This window comes from Piliocolobus tephrosceles, chromosome 6 (genome assembly GCF_002776525.5).
Source record: "Piliocolobus tephrosceles isolate RC106 chromosome 6, ASM277652v3, whole genome shotgun sequence".
NCBI lineage: Eukaryota > Metazoa > Chordata > Mammalia > Primates > Cercopithecidae > Piliocolobus > Piliocolobus tephrosceles.
In genome coordinates, this window is record NC_045439.1 from 12,747,329 (window position 1) to 12,772,913 (window position 25,585).

At 40.0% G+C, this 25,585-nt stretch overlaps 1 protein-coding gene across 1 annotated transcript in view; it reads right to left on the reverse strand.

Annotated features, from left to right (window-relative positions):
- UNC79 (unc-79 homolog, NALCN channel complex subunit) overlaps positions 1 to 25,585 on the reverse strand; it is a 276,415-nt gene that overhangs the window by 10,401 nt on the left and 240,429 nt on the right. Inside the window, exons 43-49 of the mRNA XM_023205526.2 lie at positions 24,098 to 24,202; positions 14,793 to 14,870; positions 10,810 to 10,899; positions 8,626 to 8,801; positions 7,166 to 7,352; positions 5,517 to 5,714; positions 3,041 to 3,118 (exon numbers count right to left, since the gene is read on the reverse strand). Of these exons, the coding sequence (XP_023061294.1) occupies positions 3,041 to 3,118; positions 5,517 to 5,714; positions 7,166 to 7,352; positions 8,626 to 8,801; positions 10,810 to 10,899; positions 14,793 to 14,870; positions 24,098 to 24,202 (912 nt within the window). The remainder of the gene's footprint in view (positions 1 to 3,040; positions 3,119 to 5,516; positions 5,715 to 7,165; positions 7,353 to 8,625; positions 8,802 to 10,809; positions 10,900 to 14,792; positions 14,871 to 24,097; positions 24,203 to 25,585) is intronic.

Genomic DNA, 25,585 nt, shown 5'->3' on the forward strand with positions numbered 1-25,585 from the left:
ATATTATAAAGCTGTAGTAATGCAGACAGTGTGTTATAAAAATAGACAGAGATCTGGCTGGGCATGGTGGCTCATGTCTGTAATCTCAGCACTTTGGGGGACCAGGGTTGGCAGATCACCTGAGGTCAGGAGTTCGAGACCAGCCTGGCCAACATGGTGACACACCATCTCTATTAAAAATACAAAAATTAGCCAGGCATGGTGGTGGGTGTCTGTAATCCCAGCTATTCAGGAGGCTGAGGCAGGAGAATCACTTGGACCTGGGAGGCGGAGGTTGCAGTGAGCCAATATTGCGCCACTACACTCCAGCCTGGGTGACAGAGTGAGACTCTGTCTCAGGAAAAAAAAATAAAAATAAAAATAAAAAAATAGAGATCAATGGGACAGAATCAAGAAGCCAGAATTAGAATTGTATAGTTATTTGATTTTTGACAAAAGTGCAAAGGCAATTTGATGGAGAAAGTATAGTATTTTTAACACTGATGCTGGATTAACTAACTATCCATATACATAAAAGGTACCTCAAGCCATACCTCACACCATATACAAGAGTTAACTCAAAATAGATCACAGACTTAAACTAACACCCAAGTGAAAACATAGATAAAGCTTAGAATAAAACACAAATAAAACTTTTTATTATTTTTGGGCTAGGCAAATATTTTTTAAAATATAACATCAAAATCATGATTCATAAAAGAAAAAAATTGGTAAATGGTACTTCATCAAAATTAAGAATTCCAAAGACAAATCACAGAGAAAAATCTTTGCAAATCACATACCTGATAAAGGACTGGTATCTCAAATTTCAGTAATCAGGAAAAAACCCAATCCAATAAAAAATGGGCAAATAATTTTAACAGATACTTCACCAAGCAGACATATGGACAGCAAATAAATACATGAAAAGATGCTAATGTCATTAGCAAACAGGAGAATGCTATTTAAAACCACAACAAAATACCAGTATACAACTCTTAGAATAATTAATATTAAAGACTGACTATGCCAAGTGTTGAAAAAGATGTGGAGAAACTGGGAATGCTCATATACTGTTCATATACTGGATGTAACAGGGCACAACAGCTTTGGAAAATGGTTTGGAAAAAAATTTTGTTAAAGGTAAATATACACCTGTTACATGGCCCAGACATTCTACTCCTAGGTATTTGCCCAACATACATGAAGGCATATATGTACACAAAGACATCTTCATGAATCTTCATAGCAGATTTATTTGTGAAAGCCCCAAACTGGAAACTCCCTACATATCAACTGACAAATGAATAAGCAAAATGTGGTATATTCGTACAATGGACTACTACTCTGAAATAAAAGTAATGGTCCACTGATACACACAATAACATGGATTAATCTCAATATAATTATTACAAGTGAAAGAAGGCAAAAAAAAGTATATACTATATGAATCCACTTAAAGAAAATTCTAGAAAGTGCAAACTGATCTATAGTGACAGAAAGCAGGTCAGTAGTTGTCTGGGGACAGGGAGATGAGTAACCTAACCGAAGGATTATAAAGAGGTATGAAAAAATTTCGGGTTTTTTTTTTTTTTTTTTTGAGACAAAGTCTCATCCCGTTGCCCAGGCTGGAGTGCAGTGGCAAAATCTAGGCTCACTGCAACCTCCACCTCCCAGATTCAAGCAATTCTCCTGACTCAGCCTCCCACGTGGCTGGGATTACAGGTGTGTGCCACCACGCCTGGCTGATTTGGTATTTTTAGTAGAGATGGTGTTTCACCATGTTGGCCAGGCTGGTCTTGAACTCCTGACCTCAAGTGATCTGCCCACCTCAGCCTCCCAATGTATTGGGATTACAAGCATAAGCCACCACATCTGGCTTGAAAAAACTTTTGGAGGTGATGGATATGTTCATTGTCTTGATCATAGTGCATGGCATAATGTAAGTCAAGACTTATCAAACAGAACATTTTAAATATGTACCATTTGCCATATGTATATTATTGCACCACTGCACTCCAACAGTGTTGACTTTTGCTATTATCAAGCTAGATATCATATATCTAACCCATTTGAACCAAAGATCTTGTTCTGTTCTGGTAACAGTCAAGTTTTCCCTGGAAATGGGCTGATTTTCTTCAGCATAATGTGAGTGAATGTGACAAATGTTCTTTGTTGAAGAGTGGAGTTAACCAAGGAATGAAACAGCAAGTTATAAGGTTCCAAGTTGATGCCCACTAGTGGGTGATGATGGTGGGTGATGACGGTGGCCAACATAATAGAATATAGAGGTAAAAGATAAAGAAATACAAGAAGAGATACAAGGATAGGAAGAAAGATCAGAGAGACAAAGAGGTGGAACGATAGGAAAGGAAAGGAAAAAGAGGGGAGACAGAAAGATAAATGGAATAGGAAACCAAGTTCTCTACTCTTTCATTTTTTTATCACACTAGTCTGTTTCTGATGAGAGGAGGGTACCAAGGGAGGGTAGATGACAAATGCTTGAATTACTTTTATATACCATATAATGATTTTAAATAATATTATTGGAAACTAAATTAATTTGTCTTAGAGAAAACACCAGTACCATGTCAGACAATTACAGACTATTTTCCTTGGTTTTCCGGATATCTTTTGCAAGGTAAGGTGATTTATATTTGAATAGGGTAATTTTCACATCAATGTTCCCCAGTAATACTTTCAGCACTTGTGTTACTTTTTTTTTTTTGGTAGAGACACCATATTGCCCAGGCTGGTCTCAAACTTCTAGGCTCAAGCAATCCTCCCGCCTCAGTCTCCCAAAATGCTGGGACTATGGGCATGAGCCACTATGCCTGGCCTAGTCTGATATATTTAACCCAGCTGAAGTTGGTCACAGTGGTAGACCAAGAGCAAAATTCATGCAATATCCATTTGGTAAAGGGTTGTTATAGGAGCCTGAATTCTCCAGCCCCAACTCTGAATGTTAAAATTAATTCTCTTCAGAAAGTACCTTCAACATAAATCCACATTTGTTTTTAGCAGTAAGAAATGGTCTGTAAGAATCATAAGGTTTTCCTACCTTGACAAAAATGGTCGAATTGCATTCCTGCAATGCCTCCATTAAACTAATCACATGGAGACACACCATTTCTACCATCTGAAACAACAAACATGAAAGTTAATTCCATTCCCAGTGATATGGAAACCTTGCAAACTAGTTTGCAGCCGCAGAAGACCTATGATGGCCTGTGCCCACGAGGTCTTTCTGCATAATGACCATAGGAGACCACTGACAGTGGTGTTCATTCACCTCTGAAACTTCAAATCAGAAAAAGATTTTTAAAAAGCTCCAGAGGCTTGATAATTGTCATGCCTCCCTCATTCAACTCAGGGCTGCCAATGGAATTCAGGCATTAATCTCACTAATCTGCACTGCACTGACTCACACCAGGGGATAAATGGCTTCTGTTTCCTTCATTTCTAACTATGGAACTCTTTGGATGTAAGAGTTGTGTATCACGCTAGTCTGTTTGAGAGGAGGGTACCCAGGGAGAGGAGATAACAAATGCTTGAATTACTTTTATACACCATGTAATGATTTAAAATAATATTATTTGAAACTATACCAATGTGTCTTGGAGAAAGCACCAGATACAAAGTCAGACAATTACAGACTATTTTCCTTGGTTTTCTGGGTATCTTTTGCAAGGTAAGGGGATTTATATTAGAATAGGGTAATTTTCACATCAATGTTTCCCAGTAATATCTTGATCCTTTCTCAATCTTGATCCTTTCTACACAGTGTCTTCATCAGCAGTAACTGTTTAATTTACTGCAGATCTGCTTCCGAGGCTTTATTCTCCGTGGGACAAGGTAGGCATGCTTACGACAGTTCAAAGACAGTACAGGCGAAGTCCCTCATCAGAAATTCCTACAGCTGGATTTTAAATATTCCAGGGAGATTTTTACCAGACTGGCTTACACATGGTTTAACAAAATTTTCAGAATGAATTTAATTCACATTCTTTTGTAACATCATTTGCATAAAATTCATGTACAAGAAATTCATTTGTAACATTTAAATATGGAGAGTGATTTGGAGGAGAGGTATTTCTTGGTTTCAAAAAAACTAATGATAGAAGGAACATTTTTAATCTCTAGCTTAAGTTTAAGGCCTCAGTTTTGTTGTCTGTGAAATAACAGAATAGAATGTTTGATCTCCAAATTCTTCATTAGTCCTAGAATCTGTGATCCAATAAATGTAATTATTTTCCATAACAGTCAGAACTATTCAAATGCTACGATTTTCACAAAAACTTCCTTTAAATTGAACTAAGACATCTCTCTACACATAGAATGACTGTATCATTTGCATCTCTAAAGAACAAAGTGCTTCACTAAAGGAAATACACAATCCCCTTTCTAATTAAGAACCAAAAGAAAATAATTCTTAGACTATATTCAATCAATTAAAAAAACATTTCCTGAATGCCTTTTGTGGGCAGTGTAGTGTTGGGTTTCAGGGCACACTGGAATCATCATTATGGTGTCCCTCCAGGTCCCCACTCTAACAAACAAGAACTCTACTGATGATGTCCCCATAATCAAGACACTGGTTGCAGCTTTCCCAGCTGAGAGTCCTCCTCCAATACGCAGTCAGAACCAAAGGACTCCCTTGTAAATTCCTTCCATATACCCCTCCAACCTTGACTCCAGGATGAACACTCCACACTGGTTCAATGAAGTGGGCTTAGGCTAGCCATACCCCAGACATTTTCCAATGAGCTCTGGAACAGCCCCTCTCTTGGTAAGCCGTCTACATTCAATAGTACTGGATTTGAAGATTGGGAGCACAGGTCCTTATAAGGCAACTCGAAAAGGTGAGGCTCCTTTCAGGCTTTGAGCCCGGAGTGGAATGAACACCTGTGGTCAGTCTACTCTTAAACCACCACAAATAGATGACCTAACTGGCTAAAGTTTTTCCAAATTTCTTTGAAATCCTCAAATAATATGAATCTCACTCCTAACCCTCTGACATTATAGCATCAAACAACTCTTCAAAGTAGAAATTTCATACAACATACATTTGATGTTAGGCAGAAAAAATAAAAATTGTTTTTAATATTAATAACTGTACTTGTTTGCTTTTTTATATTTATATATCAATATAAAACTTTTGAGATACATATACACTGTGGAATGGCTAAATCAAGCTATTTAACATGTGCATTGCCCTACATACTTATTTTTGTGGTAAGAACATTTGAAATCTCTTCATAGCAATTTTCAAGTGTAGAATATATTGGTATTAACTGTAGTCACCACGGTGTACAATAGATCTCTTGAACTATCGTTTATTTTGTTTTTAATCAAAATGTTTATTTTTAATCAAAATGCTTATGCAAGCAGAACATCCAGCTTATAAGGTAACAAATCCCTGATCCATTTATATAACCTTACAACCGAGATCTGTGAAAACAGGGAGTGTGAGGATTAGGAGTGGTGTGGACACTTTGAGATTCCATCTCAGAAGGGAAACTTGTCCATGAACTCACCACTTTGTTATGGGCCATTAGCTGAAGGATGCTGGGCGTCACCCTACTCCAAAATTCTAGTGCTGTCAGTATTGCCGTGAAGCTGAATTCATTCTGATTTTGGAGATTTGTAGCGACGGCACTTTGCTCGCAATACACTGTCCAGAGCTGAGCAAAGATGAACGCATGGAAGAGGGAGCACATGTGCAGCACGGAGGTCTGAAAAGGAAGAAGACGGCATCGGTGCATTGCATCCCAGCAGGCTGTGACCCTCCACGGATGGTCACATCCCTCCCCACATGGCTTCGGTCTTGCCAGGGAGCACAGTCAAAGCACAAAGGCATTATCTCAGAGTTACAAAGTCATGATTCATCACCTTAAAACAATCTGCTCTGCTCTCTTCTCCACCAGTGGGAGTGTGCTCAGAGAACAAAGCACATTTCTGAAGAGAAGGCACCTTAATTTGCTGAAGAAATCTACCCACCCCCTTGCCCTTTTAACGAAACTGACATTCTCATCCCAAAACTAGATTAGGGAGAACAATCATTCTGCCATATTAGGATGTTTCCTCATCTGTAAAATGGGAATAATAGTAGCCTCTTCAAAGCATGGGAGTAAAGGAGGTGATATACGTGAACACCCTGCCCAGAAGTTCTTAATCACAGCAGCAGCAGCAGAGTTTCTCCTCTTAGCGAAAAGCACGTGCCGAGAGAGCACCTACAACACGCCAGAGACGGCACCAAAGGCTTTTTCCTAGATCACCTCCGTCGCTCTCCAACCATCCCCTCGTCTATTTCACAGGTGAAAATCTGAATATCAGAGAGGTTAGATACTTGTCAAGCTCATAAAATCACAAGTACCATAATTAGGAACCAAACCCGGATCTCAGTTGAAATATTAGGAATGGACTGCCTAATTCCTTTTGCGAACATCATTTGGATCATTGGGATGGGTGTGCCATTTTATCACATCATCAGCTTGCCCTGTCCCAAACCCGAGCTGTCCCCAAGGCCACTGTGACCTCCCAGAACTTGCCGAAGCTCTGTGAAGGTCCCCTGGCTCCTCGGAGCTGATTAGTACCAATGTGTCTGGTTTGCCTGGACAGGTTCATGACTGGTGCCTGCCTTGGGTTTACTTTCTTCCCTTTAGCACATCATCTGTCTCTGCAATTTACAAAGTTCCCCTGCATAAGTCATGCCAATGTGTGCTTTGGTGAGTTTCCAACTGGCCTTCTTGTTTTCATTTTGTATTTTCCTGCATCTCTAGAGATTTCAGTTGAAAAGACAGTACACGAAGAATTAGATAGAGAATAAATTTTCCTCCATTTTGTCTCTGGTTTTAAAAGCTGATCACAGAATTTTGATTATATTTCTAGCCTTTTATTTCTCTTCATTATTTTGAGACAGAAATGCCTGGGAAGCCAACTCTTGCTTGCCTCCATGATTTATCTTCATAAAAGTAAGTCTAAAAACAATTTGGGGGCAGGGGGAAAGGCAGTCTGGGAATCTAAACAACTTTAAATAAGACATTAGCACAAAGTTGTGTTTCTAACATCCACAGGAGGGCAAGTGATAAGATGCATTTTCTTCTCAGAAGAAACATAATTGGCTGATAAGGTTTCCATTAGCAATTGCGATGCATACGGTCTTAATCTTGCAGAAATCACTTACCTTTGATTGCTCTGGAAATCCAATCAGGATAACAATAAGATGGTCTGCAATGTGGGAGCCTGCATCCAGAGGAATGGGCAGGCAGGGAGAGGAGGCATTTGGGCACACTGCATTGTGAGTGAGGGAACCCAGCAGAAGCCAGGACAACAGTCGGATGTGGGAGACACACTCGATGAATTCTTTAGGTCTGTTAGAGAAGAAGGAGTGTTAAAGATGATTTTATGTTTTCTGATTCATTGGGTGCATAACAAATGCCTATTGGAGGAAGGGATAGAAAGTGTGGTCTTGCAGGCAATCACATAAAACAAAATGCCAAGGCAATTGAGTGTCAACAAAATGATGTATCTGTTTTTCTCGTTTTCCACTCTAATCTTGGGTCTCAGCTTCTTGAGAAAAGAACAGCCTTTGGTGACACAGGATTACACAGCATTCTTCCATAAGCCTGGCTGCCTCTCTGATTAGCTTCCCTTTCTAAACTCTTTCCACTCCTGCTGTAGAAATTTATTCTGTGGTGGGCCGGACGCGGTGGCTCATACCTATAATCCCAGCACTTTGGGAGGCCGAGGCGGGTGGATCACCTTAGGTCAGGAGTTTGAGACCAGCCTGGCCAACATGGCAAAACCCCGTCTCTACTAAAAATACAAAAATTAACCAGGCATGGTGGTGCATGCCTGTCATTACAGCTACTAGGGGGGCTGAGGCAGGAGAATCGCTTAAACCCACGAGTGGAGGTTGCACTTAGCTGAGATCGCACCACTACACTCCAGCCTGGGCAACAGAGCAAGATTCCGTCTCAAAAAAAAAAAAAAAAGAAATTTCTTCTCTGGCATCCCCCGTAGAGGGGAGGAAGGAGATGAGGAGATATAACACAGCTGTCCATTTTCCTGCTCCCCCGTGATCTTCTCCTCCCATCCTTCTGATTCCCACTCTACACTTTTCCTCTGGACAGAAGGCTGACCACGCAAAAGGGCGGGCTCAAACCTACCCTGAGTTCCCAAGTCAACAAACCCATACATGCCTCTCTCTTCTTTAGCCTCCCTGAAAGGCAGGGTCAGGGGCTTGTACAACCTAACCTTGCACCAATTTCATCCCTGCTATAGCTTTTGTTCCAGCTACAATCTAAGCTGCTTGAAGGCAAATATATTGATACATACTTATTAATTTACTTAACTAGTTGAAATCAAGCGTTAAAGGGGTAATTCTAAGCTCAAAATTTTCATTCTTCATTAGGACAATTGACGGTTTTGTGGGAGGACAGGTTTGTTTTTTGGCAGCATGTCACAGAGCATTCTGGGTCAGCAAGCATGTATGGAGATGGGATCCAATTTCCATCTTCCTAACTAAGTACATTTCACTGTCATAAATCTTCAGTGTATTCATTAACTCTAGCTGAGCCCAAGGAAACTCAGGGATGTTTCCTGCCTTCTTTACCCTCATTCCTGGAATAGTAAGGGTCTTACCCTTGCTGCATTGCAGAGGGGGGATGATAAAGCCAAGGCAGGTAGCGGATCACAGCTTTGTTATCTCTATGGTTGCCCCGTGAGATGTCCATGGCTGCAATCTGGGCCAGCCCCACTTTGAGATGTCCCCCAAAGGTATCTTCATGCAGAGGCTGGGAACAGGTCTTCATGTGGCTCTACAAAACCAAACAGTATTTTGTAACTCTGGCAGACACCTGGATCCATTCCAGGCCATTCTTTGAAAAGACCAGGTTGTCATTTCTACCCCTCTTATGGCCACTCTGAGCACATAACCTGCTTAAACTTCTTCAGAGCCTTCCCATTGTTCTTAGGATAAAAGGAGGGAAAGTTCCCTAGCGTGGCCTACAAAGTCAGAAAGATCCAGCTACTGAGAACTTACCCCTTCAGCCTGCAGCTCCAGCTGTGTTGGCTCTCTGTGTTCTCTCCCGCTGCTATTCCCTTTGTCTGGAATGCCATTCCCACCTCTCTTCACCTAATTGTTCAGATTTTAGTTCAAGTGTCACTTCCTACGGGAAGCATCCCTGAGCTCCCTGGCCAGATCCATGCTGCTTTCTACCCTTTTTCATAGCAATTGTGAGAGATACATTTTTACTGTAGTTTGTGTGAAATGTTCATTAAATTTGGCCTCCTCTACCAGACTATACATTAAATGAGAGCAGCTGTTGTGTCCGCTTTTGCTCATCACAGCATCCCCAGTGCCTAAAACAGTGCCATAATATTATAGGTGCTCATACATATTTGTTGAATTAATTTAGAAAAATTTCTTTGCTCAGTGTGAGCTCAGTGGGAAGAGCACTGAACTAGGTGTTGAGACCTAGGTTCTAGACCCAGGTCTGTCCTAGCTAGTCCCATGGCCTTAGATAATCCACTTGCCACTTGATCCTTCTGATCTGTTTCCCAATAGGTAAAATCAGAAGGTTAGATTATGACTGTATTCCCAACCTTTTGATGACCCTGCTTCCTACTTATTATTTTTTCAAAGTATCTGCAAAACAACCTAAACACGTTTAGGTAACAATTGTTTCCTCTTCTTTGTACATCAAAGTCATTTAAGGGTGGGCAATCAGATTCAGCAAGCAGTAACCAGCACAGGAGCGAATGATAGGGGAGCTCATTAAGAAATGACTGGGTTTGCATATCGTGAGATATGCTCAGTTTACATTTTGATTCTACTTTCTGCCTGGGATTTGCAAATCTATCACTATACCAAAAACCACTGTGATCATCTGAGCAGAGCCAGGGAACAGGTCAGTGATTAAGGGACTGTATTTTTGCTGATGAACTTCTGGGATTACTAGCTCCCAATTATCAAAAAGGAATCATCTAGCGCTACATTGCAATTTGGCTGCTCCTTGGACCATGTTTGGATTCTCTTCTGCACTCTGCCTAGGGCCTTGCTCAGATCTCTCAAACTATTCATCTTTTAGCTTCCTAGTTGAATCATAGCAGGAAAGTGGACGTGCATCAGCAATTCATTCCACCCTGCAAAAACTCAATCATCTCAACAACTTCACTGGGATTGTGTCCATATGCAAATTAAATTTTGTTCTATCCCCTTTCATCAAGGATTTTCTTTAAGAAAATAGCTTCGATGCAGCAAAAAATAATACATGGTATATGTTTGCATAATGTGCTACAGTTTATGAAAGTCTTTTCACGTACATTATTTTTTATTAAACCCTCGTAACAGTCAGGCAAGGTAGGGATTATTGGATTTGTTGTTCAAAAGAGGAAACTGATGCTCAAGGTAATTAAACGATGCTATGTGGTAAAAAGAGAATGAATTGAGAGTCACAAGAATCTTAGGTTCAACCTTGACTTTACCACTTAGTAGTGTTACTTGAGCAAGTACTACACCATCCCAAGCCTCAGTTTCTCAATTTGTAAAATGGGGATAGTATCTTAACAGAGGTATTGTGAGAAGTGAATATATGGCAAAAGTAAAGCTATGCATGTGGCTGATGCCATGTGAATGTCCTTTCCCTTCCTCTTTTCCTCTTTGCAAAGCTGGACCCTGGCTCTTTGATCCCCCAAGGCAAGGGCTATTTAACAGTGCCACAGCTGCCTCCTCAGGTAGCAATAAGTTCCCTATGGTCTACTTAATTCTCTCAAAGCATCTCTGTTTTGTGAACCTGAAGGATGAGCAGGTGGTGGTCATCTCACCTTCAGTTTGGTCAGCGTGTGCATGTCTGCCATGAAATCCAGCACTTCATTGATGTACTGCCTCACACACTCCATCGCTGCAGTCCCACACTGAAACACAAGGACACAGCTGAGTCACAGCTTCATTTTTGCCCTGACTGCAACGATTGCCTCACTCTGGTTTCACGTTGTTTACTAAGGAGTTGTTTCACTTTCTGGATTTCTGACTCACTCCATTACTCTCAGCATAGTCTCTGACTGTCTGCTCAGCATTTGGACAAAAATTGATAGAAGGTTTGTGGCGGAGAACAAAGAAACAGGAGAGGCCTATGAGAGATGGGGTTAAATGCTTTTATCCACTGGGTTATTGGACTGATTTTCTGTGTGTGTGCTTGTTTTTAAACTGCTTTGTATGCAAAGATTCAGCCTATGTCATGCCATTAGTATCAGAGTCTTTAGGACACTTTTGTTCTAGAGACAGCCAACTGCATCTAATAACAAAACATAGCAACACATTCTCATTCTAGGGAAGTCTTAGTTACACATAAAATACATGCCACCAAGTTCTACCACCAGAATCTTGAATCTATTTTCTGTCAAAAAAAGTCACAAACAAGCATTGTGTTTGCTGAAAGAGTCAAAAATTCTCATACTAGTCAAGTCTCTTGCAAATTAACTTCTTACACACAGTAGGTACACTATTAAATAGATGCATGTATTACTGTCAAGTTCTTGCTAGGGGATAAATAAAAGAAAGAAACAAAATGGTCATCTTCCCCACATGCTCAACGTGTGTTTGAAAAGTTTGGAAGAAAAAGAAAGCAAGTTTGTGTTTTAGGTTGTTAAATGGCATCAGCCTGCTCTCCCTGAGAATGCAGTGAATTTAGGATTATAAGCAAAGCAAAGGAAAATGAACAAGCAGGCTGCTATATCAAAGCCGTATGAGAGAAGCCACACATCAGGCCGGGTATCATGTGGATCAAACGAGGCAGGCTTTGAAGCCAGATGAATACTATGCTAAAGGCCTTCCTCAGCTTTCTTTAGGAAAATCTGGAACATTATAAACTTAACTAGCTCACCCAGTGGCTCTCATTTTCCCATATTCATGTAAATCTGCGCGGTACTGAACTATATCACCTTCTCTCTCTTCTAGAATGTTACGCTTGTCAGTTCTTCTGACAGGATAACAGACAGCAAAATAAGGTCATTGGCAGTCTGTCAGAGTGTTTTCCAAGCATTTCATACGTTCCAAAGTTTTCTTCTTTTAATTTAAATCAAGTGAAGGAATTATAAAAGGTTATTGTGTTCCTGCTTTTGGAATATTAATCCTTTCGTGCAAGAAAGGATTTCCCCCTGATTTATTCCATTTTCTCTGACCTTTCACATGTCATGCAAATAGGACTGGAGACTCTGTTCTTGAATTTCTTGAAAGGGATTTGTTTCTTTCATAGGCAATATTTTATACCATTTCAACTAGGCAAATGTCACCGAAAATAATTACTAGGAGCATTATTCAGTATTTGTCTTTTAAGTTTGAATCTCAAAAAATGAGAGCAAAGAATTTACTAACACCAAGTCACTTTTGTTCTAGAGACAGCCAACTGCATCTAATAAAAGCCTTAAAATTCACTGCATGGTCAGGAGACTCTTAGTGAGCCACATATACTTATGAAACAAAACATATAATTTTCAAGCCCTCCTCCCTTTTCTCTACTTTGCAAAGCTTAAGAATAACCTTAGGTGTGTTATTTAAGAAACAAAACAAAATAAGTCAAGCTCCATTTGTTTCAGAAGATCTATATTTATTTCATAGGAAAACTAATGATTAAAAAGTTGAAAATATTCAAAATTCAAACTCATGAATTGAAGCAAATCATAGCTAATTCTTCCTCAAAACTAATATTTGATTTTAAAGTTATATTTCTTAGATTATAAAAGCAACACATGTTTAATATAGGAAATTTGGAAAATACAGATGATTAAAATTAAAATAGAAATCACCATAATCTTAATTCCTGTCCTCCACCTCTGGGAAAACTACTGTTAATACTTCCTTCCAAGTTTTTTAAAGTTTTTTAACGTATATAACATACACACATACATATAATGTTTATAAGATTGAGATAACATTTTTCTAACTTGCTTTTTAATTAAATACATCACAAGCATTTTCCAATTAATTAAATATTATTTGAAACTTTGATTTGGTAGGCACATAATCGTCTATCTTATGGATGCACCTTATTTTATTTAAACAATACCCTGATGATGTGAGACATCTGCTTTGTTTCCATATTTCTGCTATTTTAAGTGATGCTTTAATAAACATACTTGATATAAAACATGTGCATATTTATTTTCTCAGACATATTCCTAAAAGAAGATTGTCAAACTGCCCTCCAGCAAGGTTGGTTTTACTACCAATAGTAACTTAGAAGAATACTTGTTTCATTTTATCCTCAATAAGTCTAATCATTGAGGAGGATCTGCTGGGGAGGGAAAAATGGGGAGGTATTAGTCAAAAGGTCCAAGGCTTCAATTATGCAAGGTGAGTAAGCCCTAGAGATTTACTGGGGAGCAGAGTCCCTAGAGTTAGAAATACTGTATTACATACTTAGAAATTTCCTAAGAGGGTAGATCTTATGTAAAGTGCTCTTATTGCTAATGACAAACAAACAAAAGCAAACAAACAGACAAATACGGCAGGAAGAAACTGTTGGAGGTGATGGATATGTTTACGGCATAGATCACAGTGGTGGTTTCATGAATGTATAATCATTTCCCAACTCATCAAGTCACATACATTAAAGATGTGCAGCTTCCTATATGTCTTTCATGCCCTGATGAAGTGGTTTTTTTTTTTTTTTTTTTTAAAGAGAAAATCTGCTGACTGGCTAGCCAATTTTAATTTTTATATTTTTAAATATTTTTAGACTTCATATTAACTTACAATTCATTGATTGCTAGTCAGAGTAGAAGGTTTATTTTTAATGGCTTATTGGTCATCAGAAAGGGGACTATATGTTGCTTTTCTGTTGTTGGAATGTTCATCTTTTAATTACTGATTTCAGTAATGCTTTTATTATTAAGGACTTTTTTTTTTTTTTTTAGCTATGGCATAGATAGCAAATAATGAGTTTTAAAGAATTAAACAACGAAGCAAACAGCGAGCATGCAGCAGACTGGCTAGCCACTCCCCAGGCCTGTCTTCTTCCTTGGCCCACAACTAGACCACATTTCCCATCATCCCTTGCAGTTGGGTGTGGTCATGTGACTGAGTTCTAGCCAATGGAATGTGAGTAGGAAAAAAAACCACATACTTTTAGACTTGGCCTGTGAAAACCCCATGGGCCATATTCTCTTCCTTTTCCCCAACCACAATCAAGCTGATTGCAGTGGACTGCACATAATGGAAGAAACCTGATCCCTGAGCATGCACGTAGAAATCCCCCTTTCCCTACTAAACTTCACATGAGCAAACGCTAAACTTTCGTAAGTCATTGAGAATGGGGATTTTTGTCGCATAGGACCTTGTATTACACTATCCAGAACCCTTAAAAAAAAAAAAATTTTAGTCATTCTACTCCCAGAAATCTATTATAAAGAAATGGTCTGAAGTATGGACAAAGATTTAAGCACAAAGATGTTCTTTGCATATTAATTACAATAGAAAAATATAGAAATAACCAAAATATCCAAAAATAGGCAATGTTTGTTAATATTATTTTTAATAGATAACATTTTCACAGCATTTACTATGTCTGACTCCTTGCTAATATGCTTTGCATGCATTATCTCATTCAATCCTCAACCTATATGTTAAACCCTGTTATATCCCATTTGACAGATGATACGAATCAAAGAATTATAGGTTAAATGCTTTCCAAAAGTCACATAGCTAGTAAATGGCAGGCCTCAAACCCTGATGTAAGTCTAAAGCCTATATTCTTAACTGCTATTCTATGAAATATAAGATGTAGACAATGAATTTGGTCAGGACTTACTCCAGGTACAGAGGCTATCATCTGCTTGCTCAGGATTGTTGACTCAGCTAGTTTGGTTCCAGCATCTGCACAAATAAACTAATAAAAAAAGTGAAAGGACAATTATTTTTAAGGGTATCTGGACAGTAATAAGTCATTTATCATTTTATTAACTTGGTTTAAATTAATTAGAGTTATTTTCATGACAATCTGCCTTGGATAGATCAGATTTGCTAATCATGATGGTTCATTCCTACCAGAAACTCAGAATCACAGTACTAAAATTAATACACAGAGTCTTACTTTACCCAGACTGTTAAGTGGCACTGAAATGGTGCATTCAATCAAGGAAAGAATAAAAGATGTCAGCATTGTCAGAGTTATTGAGAAGTCATTCTATTTATTATTTAGTACTTCTTGACAGTTACTGTAAGCACATTTCATACAGTTTCATGATTTCTATTATCATATCATATATTTAGAAAGAAACCAGAAAAACAATCAACCTCAGAGTGAGTATTCTATCTGTTTCTTCCCCACAGAGGACCTTCAGCATCTCATCTTCCTGCCCCTATTCATCCACATGTATCCTCTGTGCTGATAAAGACCCCCACTCCTTCCTTGGGCGCCCAGAGGACTTTTCACACACTTCCATTGTACCAGTCACCACATCAGACTGCAGTGACTTATGAGTCTATTTCTCAACCTGCTATGAGCTCTTCAAGAGCACAGGCTTGTGCACCTCATCCCCAGCACTAGCTTGGTGCCACACACCTCAGAGGGGCTCAGTGAGAGTTTACGAAGCAAATCCATTAGCCAGTTATGACTTGAGAGCATTACAAGAATGCATTTGCCAGATTACAATTTAATTTGCTTCATTACAGATTTTGACAGGTGTTTCTCACTTAATGCAGGCACTCAACTATTTATTAATAGTCTTAGGAAAAAAAGTTAACCATGAAGTAGAGTTTGCTATAAGCAATTAGCTCCTGTTTAATTTATATTTCCTGGCCTCTGGCCAGTAGCCTTAACAACTTTGGGATCTGAAACAGCTGCTGTGCAGAGTTCAGAAGTTTCAGCACCAATTGCTCCACCTTCTCATTCATTCTGTTCTCATACTGGAAGGCAAGGGGAAGCTGAATGGGTCAGCAGGCTCGGTCCCTGTCACACTGGGGAGAAGTAATAGGAACTAGGGTCGCAGAGTAAATCTCTAGGAGGCCTGATAAGGAACCATGGAACACAGGAACAGAAACTAGCATATTATCAGGCTAGTCAGGGGTTTAAATCTAAGCATTATTAACAGGTAGCAGGTTTTGGCTAACTGGGTACACCTCTAAGCCAAAGGCCTCCTGAGGCCAAGGAACCCTTAGACTTCAGGCTCAGGGCCAAGAGCTGGTCTTCAAGTGTGGGAGGGGTGTCCTCCATGGAAAGCATGTAAATGTATGTAACTGAGTGGGGGAAAGAGGGCATAAGCAGAGCTGTCCCCGAGAGCTGTGTGACAGGAGAGGACACAGATCTCCACATTAACATTCTGTCATTTCCATTTGCCTCAAATACAGTTACAGAAAACTGAAGAATCTATTTAGCCATTAACTCTGAATCTGGCATAGAAAGTGGCAACTGGTAACATCCTGGGAACACCTAGCATTTTCTATTATCTTATTCAGGTTTGCTATGTCTGCTCATGTAACTTAAGCTTATTTCTAATGTAAGGAAAAGTAAATAAACCAGGTTTTAGAAAATGAGAAGCCTTTAACTCCAGCCAAAATCTATAAATAAAAAAAACCAACCAACCAACCAAACAAACAAAACCTTGAAATATTTGGTAGACATCCACAGTGAACAGCAGGAACACTCCCAACGCAGCCTCCTGGTAGGGATTGCATGTTTTCCCATAAAATTCATTTTCAAACGCTATCTAGGCCAGGTGTGGTGGCTCACGCTTGTAATCTCAGCACTTTGGGAAGCTGAGGCAGAAATTAGCTGGGTGTGGTGGCACATGCCTGTAACCCAGCTACTCAGGAGGCTGAGGCAGAAGAATCACTTGAACCTGGGAGGCAGAGGTTGCAGTGAGCCAAGATGGCACCACTGCACTCCAGCCTGGGCAGCAGAGCGAGACTCTGCTTCAAATAAATAAATAAATAGCTATCTAAGTCTTCAGTCTAAGACAAACAACTTATAATTGAGTTCCAAAACCTCTGTGAGGACATCAGTATTAATTTTGATTAAGTTCTTTACAACAGAAATGATACTGCATAGCTAAGAAAGGCCACAGGGGAGACAGAGCCATATCTACTGTGTGAGGTAAGGGGCGCACTTAGAGCTGTCTCTTTAAGGATGGTTTAAAGTCCTGGACCCCATTCGAGTATGCCTGCATGGCCTGGATGGGCCCTCGAGGTCAAGATAAGGTTTGTGAAGAAGCAAAATTTTAAATGTCTATATCTCCCTTCAGTGGATGACTTTCCCACCCACGATGCTCAGTAAAGTGCAACTCAGAGCATAATGGAAGCACATTTCATCATGGTTAGCAATCACGCAGCATCAAGATCTGAGGTTGGATCCAACTGTCTGATTTATGAGAACTCTTACTAGTCAGAATTAATCAAAAATCACCCTAAAAGTAAAGGAGGTGCACAGAGAATCTGGCATATCAAAGGAAATAAAAGTGCATAAGCCTCAGAAATCATCTATTATTTTTCATCCATGCATTGTAATCCAGCATATTTTTACATCAGATGCACAACTAAAACCTTACTAAACCTTTCTGTCTTTGTTTTATATGGCTGCCAACCATAAACTGAAAAAAGAAATCTATTATGATTTTATAGAGCTGCTCAAAATATAATGCTATTACAAAAATCAGAGAAGGAAATGATGACTGCTGTTGAAGGAAGAGTTCTGTACTTTGAGGGAAATTGGACACTGAAATATGCATTCCCCCACGAATGCAACAGAAACACGATATCTATTATGTGTCATTACTAAATTCATTATCAAAATGATACCCAAAACAGTGTCTTCACCTCTCATCTCATAGAGTGATCAGACTGTTACTAACTCAACTAATATTAATAACCCCATTCAATGGTAACTCTGTGAATTAAAAACAACAGCTGTTCCTCCACCAGTTCTCTGTCCTCCAGCCCACAATGAACCTATCTTTAAAAGAAAACCTTTCTTCAACAATACGATTTCTCATAACTTCAATATGCAGGTATACCCCACAGAGTGGGAGTGACACACACAAATTAGCAGAATATCTACTCTCTCTCTCTTTTTTTTTTTTTTTAAGATGGGATCTTGCTCTGTCGCCAGCTGGAGTGCAGAGTGCAGTTGCGCGATCTCGGCTCACTGTAACCTCCGTATCCTGGATTCAAGCAATTCTCCTGCCTCAGCCTCACAAGTAGCTGGAACTACGGGCAGATGTCACCACACCCAGCTAATTTTTGTACTTTTAGTAGAGACGGAGTTTCACCATGTTAGCCAGCATGGTCTCGATCTCTTGACTTCGTGATCCGCCCGCCTTGGCCTCCCAAAGTGATGGGATTACAGGCGTGAGCCTATGCGCCTGGCCGAATATCTACTCTTGACACATAATAGGAGCTAAGGAAATTCCTTTTGATTTGAACTTAAATAGTCTTTATGGTGGCTATTAATGAGTTATCACTTATTATGAAAACTCTATCTTGAGAACAATTATAACCTATTACACAAAAAATATCCACAGCAAACCAGCAAAAGAGAAAATATTGGAAACAAAAAGCAAAAATGTCAATAGATCTGAATTAAAATAATGTGCTAGTACATCTGTCCAAAATGCAAAAGGAGAACTATGCCCTGGGGATCAACAATTTGGACTCTGAAATGACATTTTTCTATTCAGCAAGTTCTTTCCTATCTCCACGCCTCTTTTTCTTTAAAAAGAAAAAGTCCACTTGAACATTTAAGGCCACCCAACTTCATATGTAAATTCACACATAAACTTTACATATGTAAACTTCATATGTAAGAAGACTTTATATGTAAACAACAGTGGTCATGGCTAGACAACCACTATAGAGCAGGCTGGGGAATTCCCCATGACGCCAGGCCTCCAGGGAGAACTTCTAGGAATTAAAAAGCAGATTGGTAGCAGTTGCTATCTTGACAGGTTTAAAACTTGGATGATTCCACATTTCTTGGACAAGCATTCTATTTGTTCTTTAAGGGTTCTTTCTTACTGCCAGAGTATTTGGTAACACAAAGGTATGGTCCATCTATGAGAAGAACAGAAATGGTTCCATCTTAGTGAGCTCATCTACCTACTGTTATTCATTAGAAAAGTAGTAGAGGAAATACCAGCAGTTCCCTATGGGGTGAAAGAATGAATGGGAAACGCAACATTGGAGCAACAGACTCTGTTTTCAGCATGGGGACTGGTGTCATTTGTGATGGATCACCTAGGGAGTTTTTCCTTCTGGTTACTGATTTTTTTTTATGTTTGCAAATTGCATTTTCAGTTAACTATATCCACCCTCACTGGGTGGCCTTCAGATGATGGTCACTGATATCCATAAAGAAAGTCACTGTCTGCTCCTGGCAGATCATCTGTCCCTGATACAAGCTTGGTTGTCCAAGTGCCAGGAGCTGACAATGCCCATAGGTAAAGGGGAAAGGTTCCTCTGACTCCAGCCTAGATCTCTGGCCTAAAAGAAGCTTCCAGAGAGCAGGCTGTCATTTCCACTATTCTACAGAGAACACCTGGAGGACCCAGGCAGTCAAGGGCAAGAAGAAAGCAATTGAGAAACCCTACAGAAAGAGGCACTAGGCCAGGCACAGTGGCTCACACCTGTAATCCCAGCACTTTGGGAGGCCAAGGTGGGTGGATCACGAGGTCAGGAGATCCAGACCAGCCTGACGAACATGGTGAAACCCCATCTCTACTAAAAATACAAAAATTAGCTGGGCATGGTGGTGCATGCCTGTAATCCCAGCTACCCAGGAGGCTGAGGCAGGAGAATCACTTGAATCCAGGAGGTGGAGGTTGCAGTGAGCCAAGATTGTACCATTGCACTCCAGCCTGGGCGACAAAGCCCATTTTTTGAATGAAAGATTCCATTTCAAAAAAAAAAAGGAACTACGCATAAGAGAAACAATGTTTCTCCCCATCCCATCTGATATGGTTTGGCTGTGTCCCCACCCAAATCTCACCTTGAATTGTAATAATCCCCCCATGTGTCAAGGGGCCAGGTGGAGATAATTCAATGGTGAGGTGGTCTTCCCCATACTGTTCACATGGTAGTGAATAAGTCTCACAAGATCTGATGGTTTTATAAATGGGAGTTCCCCCTGCACAAGCTCCTTTTGCCTGCTGCCATGTAAGACGTGACTTTGCTCCTCATTCACCTTCACTGTTGATTGTGAGGCCTCACCAGCCATGTGGAACTGTAAGTCAATTAAATCTCTTTCTTTTATAAATTACCCAGTCTCAGGTATGTCTTTATTAGCAGCATGAGAACAGACTAATATACCATGTGTGGCCCCATAGAAGACTTCTCTCCATGACTTAGGCAGGACCACAGGGCAGAAAAGGGAACTACTCTGTTTTAAGGCATGCCTCACTTTTATTTCTCTGATTAGAAATAAAAATTGCTTAAGAGTTTATGGAACAAGGATTTGTTACTTTGAAATGGCTTAAATTTATTTTTCCCTTGGTGCTGAAACCCAGGAACAAACTATGCTCAACATTTTTTGTTGGAGAAGACTGAAACATTTCCATAAAGTTGTTTTTCCTGGGCATGATCTGAAAATGTCTCCAAAATACCCCTTCAATCTAAATAATTTTACAACTTGACATTTTTTAACTTAATGACTTCAATGACAAGGCACACATTCGTTTTAAAAAGATGACATGGCAGATGAAAACCCATAAAACACATTCGGAAGTATCTTTTTGCTGTCTTTCTTCTTAATTTGTTTTTGTTATTTATTCACCTAACTGTGATGCAATAATCACTGTTTTTGTGGTTTCCTTAAGCACTGGGTAATTTAAACTGTCAGTGTTCTTTTGGCATCTTGTGACAAGTGCTTATTACTGTTGACTAATGTATTTCATTGAAAACCAATCTCCAGCAGTTACAGTATGGAGTGCTAGACCCCAAGAAGATCAGCCACACAGATCTGCTCTGCTCAAGACAAAGGGCAATTAAGGGAATGCTGTTCACCATCCACAGGAAAGCACCTTCAGTGACCTGAAGTCTAGGTGGTTTTCAGGTGGCACATCCCCAACTGCAACACTCTTAGAAGCAAGTGACCTCCAGACACAGTCAGGCTGCTAACCTTAAATCTCTCCCGGGATATTTCCCTAAGCCCTGTTCACCTGCCCTCTCCTCCAAGTCAGTGTAGATCCCATGAATCTTCAAAAAGATCTCTTTAGGCCGAGAGCAGTGGTTCACACCTGTAATCCCAGCACCTTGAGAGACAAAGATGAGTGGATAGCTTGAGTCCAGCAGTTCAAGACCAGCCTGAGCAACATGGTCAACCCCCATCTCTACTAAAAATATCTAAAAAATTGGTCAGTCATGGTGGCCCACACCTGTAGTCCCAGCTACTTGGGAGGCTGAGGTGGGAGGATCACTTGAGCCAGGGAGGCAGAGGTTGCAGTGAGCTAAGACCGTGCCACTGCATTCCAACCTGGTAACAGAGCAACATCTTGTCTCAAAAATAAATTAATTAATTAAAATTCAATAAGTAAAAAATCTGTGTGAACACTGCTTGTTCTCAAAGGCAATGTTGCTGCTGCTATGTGAGCAGAAGGGCCTGGCCAATGCAATCCACAGAGAGAAATGCAAAGTTCGTCTCTCCTTAGGAGCACAGATATTTTCTGGCTGTGACTTTGCTTGTCTTCTTCCTGGGCTGTCCAGCATCTTGGTATAATAAGAGCCATTTCATTCTGATGACATCATGTCCCGTATCCATTGCTGTCATTTTTCAGCAATCACTGACTTGCTGAGGGTTCAATGTGTCCTAGAAAGCCCTTCAAAGACAACTCAAGACCATTCATTGAAATTACACCAACTTTTTAAATAAATCTCAAGCCTTTGAGAAAAATTCAGTTCTGATCCTAATGATTTGTAGTCTCTGGAGGGGAAGTATGGAGACCAGGCAGTGGTTACTCAACAGTAAATGACAAGGGTTGTTCCTCATCTTCTCTACCAGGTCAACTCCTGAACTTCTGTGCATCCTTCAAGGTCCATGTGAACTCTCTTCTACAAACAACACTTCCTTACTCAGTACACATCTCTACTACTACACCTGTTGTACTATGTGGGAATTTTTTAAAAAATTTACATGTCAACTTCAATTGCTAAATTGTAAACTCCTGGAAGGAAGAGGTCATGGCTGATTCTTCTGTTCCTCAGCACCCTGCAGAACATCTGGCCCATGTCAGGCCTCATAATGCTTCATAAGCCTTCCTCCGTGTCCTAGGTTCAGTTAGCCACTCCCTCTTCCATAGTGTTTTCTACACCGTGTAGATTTTCATGAGAGTATTTAGCACATTATCAGGATATGCATGTTACATCTCTATATTCCCAGAACCCAGCCAAAGATAGGTGGTCAGTAAATATTTGTAGTGAGAAATACTGCTGAAGAGTCAGATGTGGCCAGATGATGGAAGACCTGGATAGTTCAGACCTTACGAGGTCACTCTAGGTTTCTGATGCAAGACTGATGTGCATCAGAAAAGTAGAGTTTCAGCAAAATTCCTCTAGGCAGCCACAGGTCAGAAGATTGGCTTGGTGTGGAAAGAGATAAGGAGGTGCAAAAAGCTAAGAGCTGTTACAGTAATCCCCGTAAGGGATGGAAAGGGCCTGTCAAGGCTGTGTGTTATACCAAAGGGAGCTGGGCTGTGAGTCGTAACACACTGAAATCAGGTGCTTGATACTACCTGTCACTTAGGCCAGCACTGTGATCTTGGGCAAGCCAGTGAACCACCTCCTGCAGTACAGAACCAATGCTTCATGAGGCTGTAAAGATTAAATGCTTAACACATAATAGGTCCTCCATTAGTGTTCCCTTCTCTCTCATGTCTCCAAATGAGTACCTACAATTCAGGGAAATCTGTCTAGTTCCTTGATACCAAGCTCCCATATTCCTTCAGTCATTTAACCCTCACCTTGTAGGCCCAGACTCTGGGACTGGTCTTAATGCTCATCAGCAAGTGCTGACACAGCTATGATGCAATGGCTGGGCACTTTACCCAAAGGCCATTGAATGACACCCTGATCCTAGCTGTAGCTCATGGCCAAGTCTCTAAATCTAGCCTCAACCCTTGGGTGAGAGGCAGGGTGCCAGGTTACCTGAACCCCTGCTGATTCCTCTGGCACAGCCAGTCTACTTTTTCTCAACCCTATCCTCATCCCATTATCCCTAAATGTACTCCACCATCCTGCCTAAGCCTCCTTTATGCTTGAAGCCAGTCAACCTCTCTAGGCTGAACCCTAATCCCAGGCAAAGACATTTGTCTGTACCCTCCAGTCCTTTGTGACCCAACTCAAATGCTACTTCCTTCATGAAGTCTTCTCTGATTTCACATCATAAGTGTTGGGATCCATGCTGCTTTCAATTTCTCCCTAGGACTTTGTTTACCTCTCTCTCTCATGTTACTATCATAGCCTGTTTCAGGTCATCAAAACCTGCATGCCTACTACCTAAGATGCTGAGTTAAGGACAACAGAGTAGAAGGCTTTAGTCCCTCAGAAGCCCTAAAACCAAAAGAATAATTGTTGACAGTTCTCCAAAGCCTGCCTTATAGTGGTCCTCAGCCTCAGTTGTCCCCTGAGGGCTGAAGTGTACCTATCCCCCACCGTGGGCACCACTCAGTGCATCCTGCCATTTGACTGTCTCTGGCCTGGCCTACCCTCTGCTTCACTTCTGCTTCACAGAGATTTAGGGACCACCTATACTCATTTGACTCTGCAGTCAGACCTCAGCCTGTTCCCCGAATTCTGGTCTCAGGCCTGTCTCAGCTCTGGTGACTGACCTGCCCCTCTAACCTACTGGATCACGCATTTCTTGGGGACAAAAATTATTGTTTTATTCTTCTTTTTAGCCCCCACAGAACTAATTCCACAGTAGGAACAAAATCAATACTCCTTCTTGGACATTTTTAGCCAGTGGAAGTGTCAGGTGCATACTACTAGTTAGGTCGTGGTCCATATAAGATATATTATTTCTCATCTCTGGGCAAAGATGTTTAGTTTTATGCATACACTCTACACCTCCCTTAATTTTCCCAAACATATATGGATCTCATGAAAAGTTTTACAAATCAGGCATAAGCTTACCTGGACGAGCAGAAGAAGGTTTGTATCTGGTAAAGGAGATTTGAGTTTTAGGGCCTGCAGAAGTTCTAGAACAACACTACGAGACAAGTAGAATTTATCTCGTTCCTAAAGAAAACAAAACAGAAGGAGGTAAATGATTTTAGAAATTCAATTAGAGTAGATCTATGTCAAAAGAGCTTCCAAAAGATCCACAGGTCAGAAATAAAAAATAGTATTTAAAAACGCATAATGAAGTGTCCTCAAGAAATAAAATTGGAACTTAAAAAAAAGGGCATTTTTGTGTGTGTAATGAGTTTACAGAAGCACTGAGGACAAATAATTTAATGGAAAAGAAAAAGATAGGTTATCTCTTAAACATTGATGCCCCAGTATTTGGTTCTTATTCACAGGAAACAGGTTCCAAGAACTGCAGCAACTAAATCAGTCTAAAAGTATTTTTTTCAGTACAAAATTATTTAGAGAGAAACATATACAACTCTTTAAAGTATTCTGTGACCTCTCCAAGGAACTTATTTCTGAAATGGACTATTTCAAGCATCCAGAAAAATGGAGAGAATGGAATAGAGTATGCACCTACCACCCATCTTTGTCAGATCACATCATTTTGCTTTATTTGATTTATCCTTTTTTTTGGAATCCTAGCTTCTTTCATTCTTTCTTAAATTCATACATAATATTTATACATATTTATGGGGTACATGTGATATTTTGTTGCATGCACAGAATGTGTAGTGATCAAGTTAGAGTATTTAGGCTATTCATCATCTTGAGTGTCTACTATTTCTATGCGTTGGGAACATTTCAAGTCCTCACAGCATTTTGAAATGTACAATATAATGTTGTTAGCTATGGTCACCCTACTCTGCTATTGAACATTAGAACTCATTTCTTCTATCTAACTGTATGTTTGTATCCATGAACCAAACTCTTCATCCTCCCCCGACACACCCTTCCCAGCCTCTGGTAGCTATCCTTCCATGCTCTACCTCCTGAAATCAATTTTTTTTAGCATCTACATATGAGTGAGAACATATGATATTTGTCTTTCTGTGCCTGGTTTATTTCACTTAATGTAACAAACTCCAGTTCCATCCCTGTTGCTTTTTTTTATGGTTGAACAGTAGTTCATTATGTATATATACCACATTTCCTTATCCATTTGTCCATTGATGGACACTTAGGTTGACTCCATATTTTTGCTATTGTGAATAGTGCTGCAATAAACATGGAAGTGCAGGTATCATTCTGATACACTGATTTCTTTTCATTTGGATAAATACCAAGTAGTGGCATTGTTGAATTGTAGGACAGGTACTTTGTAGTTTTTTGAGAAATATCCATACTGTTTCCTATAGTGGCTTTATAATTTGAATTCCTACAAACAGGGCGCAAGAGCTCGCTTTTCTCCATATCCTCGCCAGGATCTGTTATTTTTTGTCCTTTTGATAATAGCCATTCTAACTGGGGTAAGATGATATCTCATTGTGG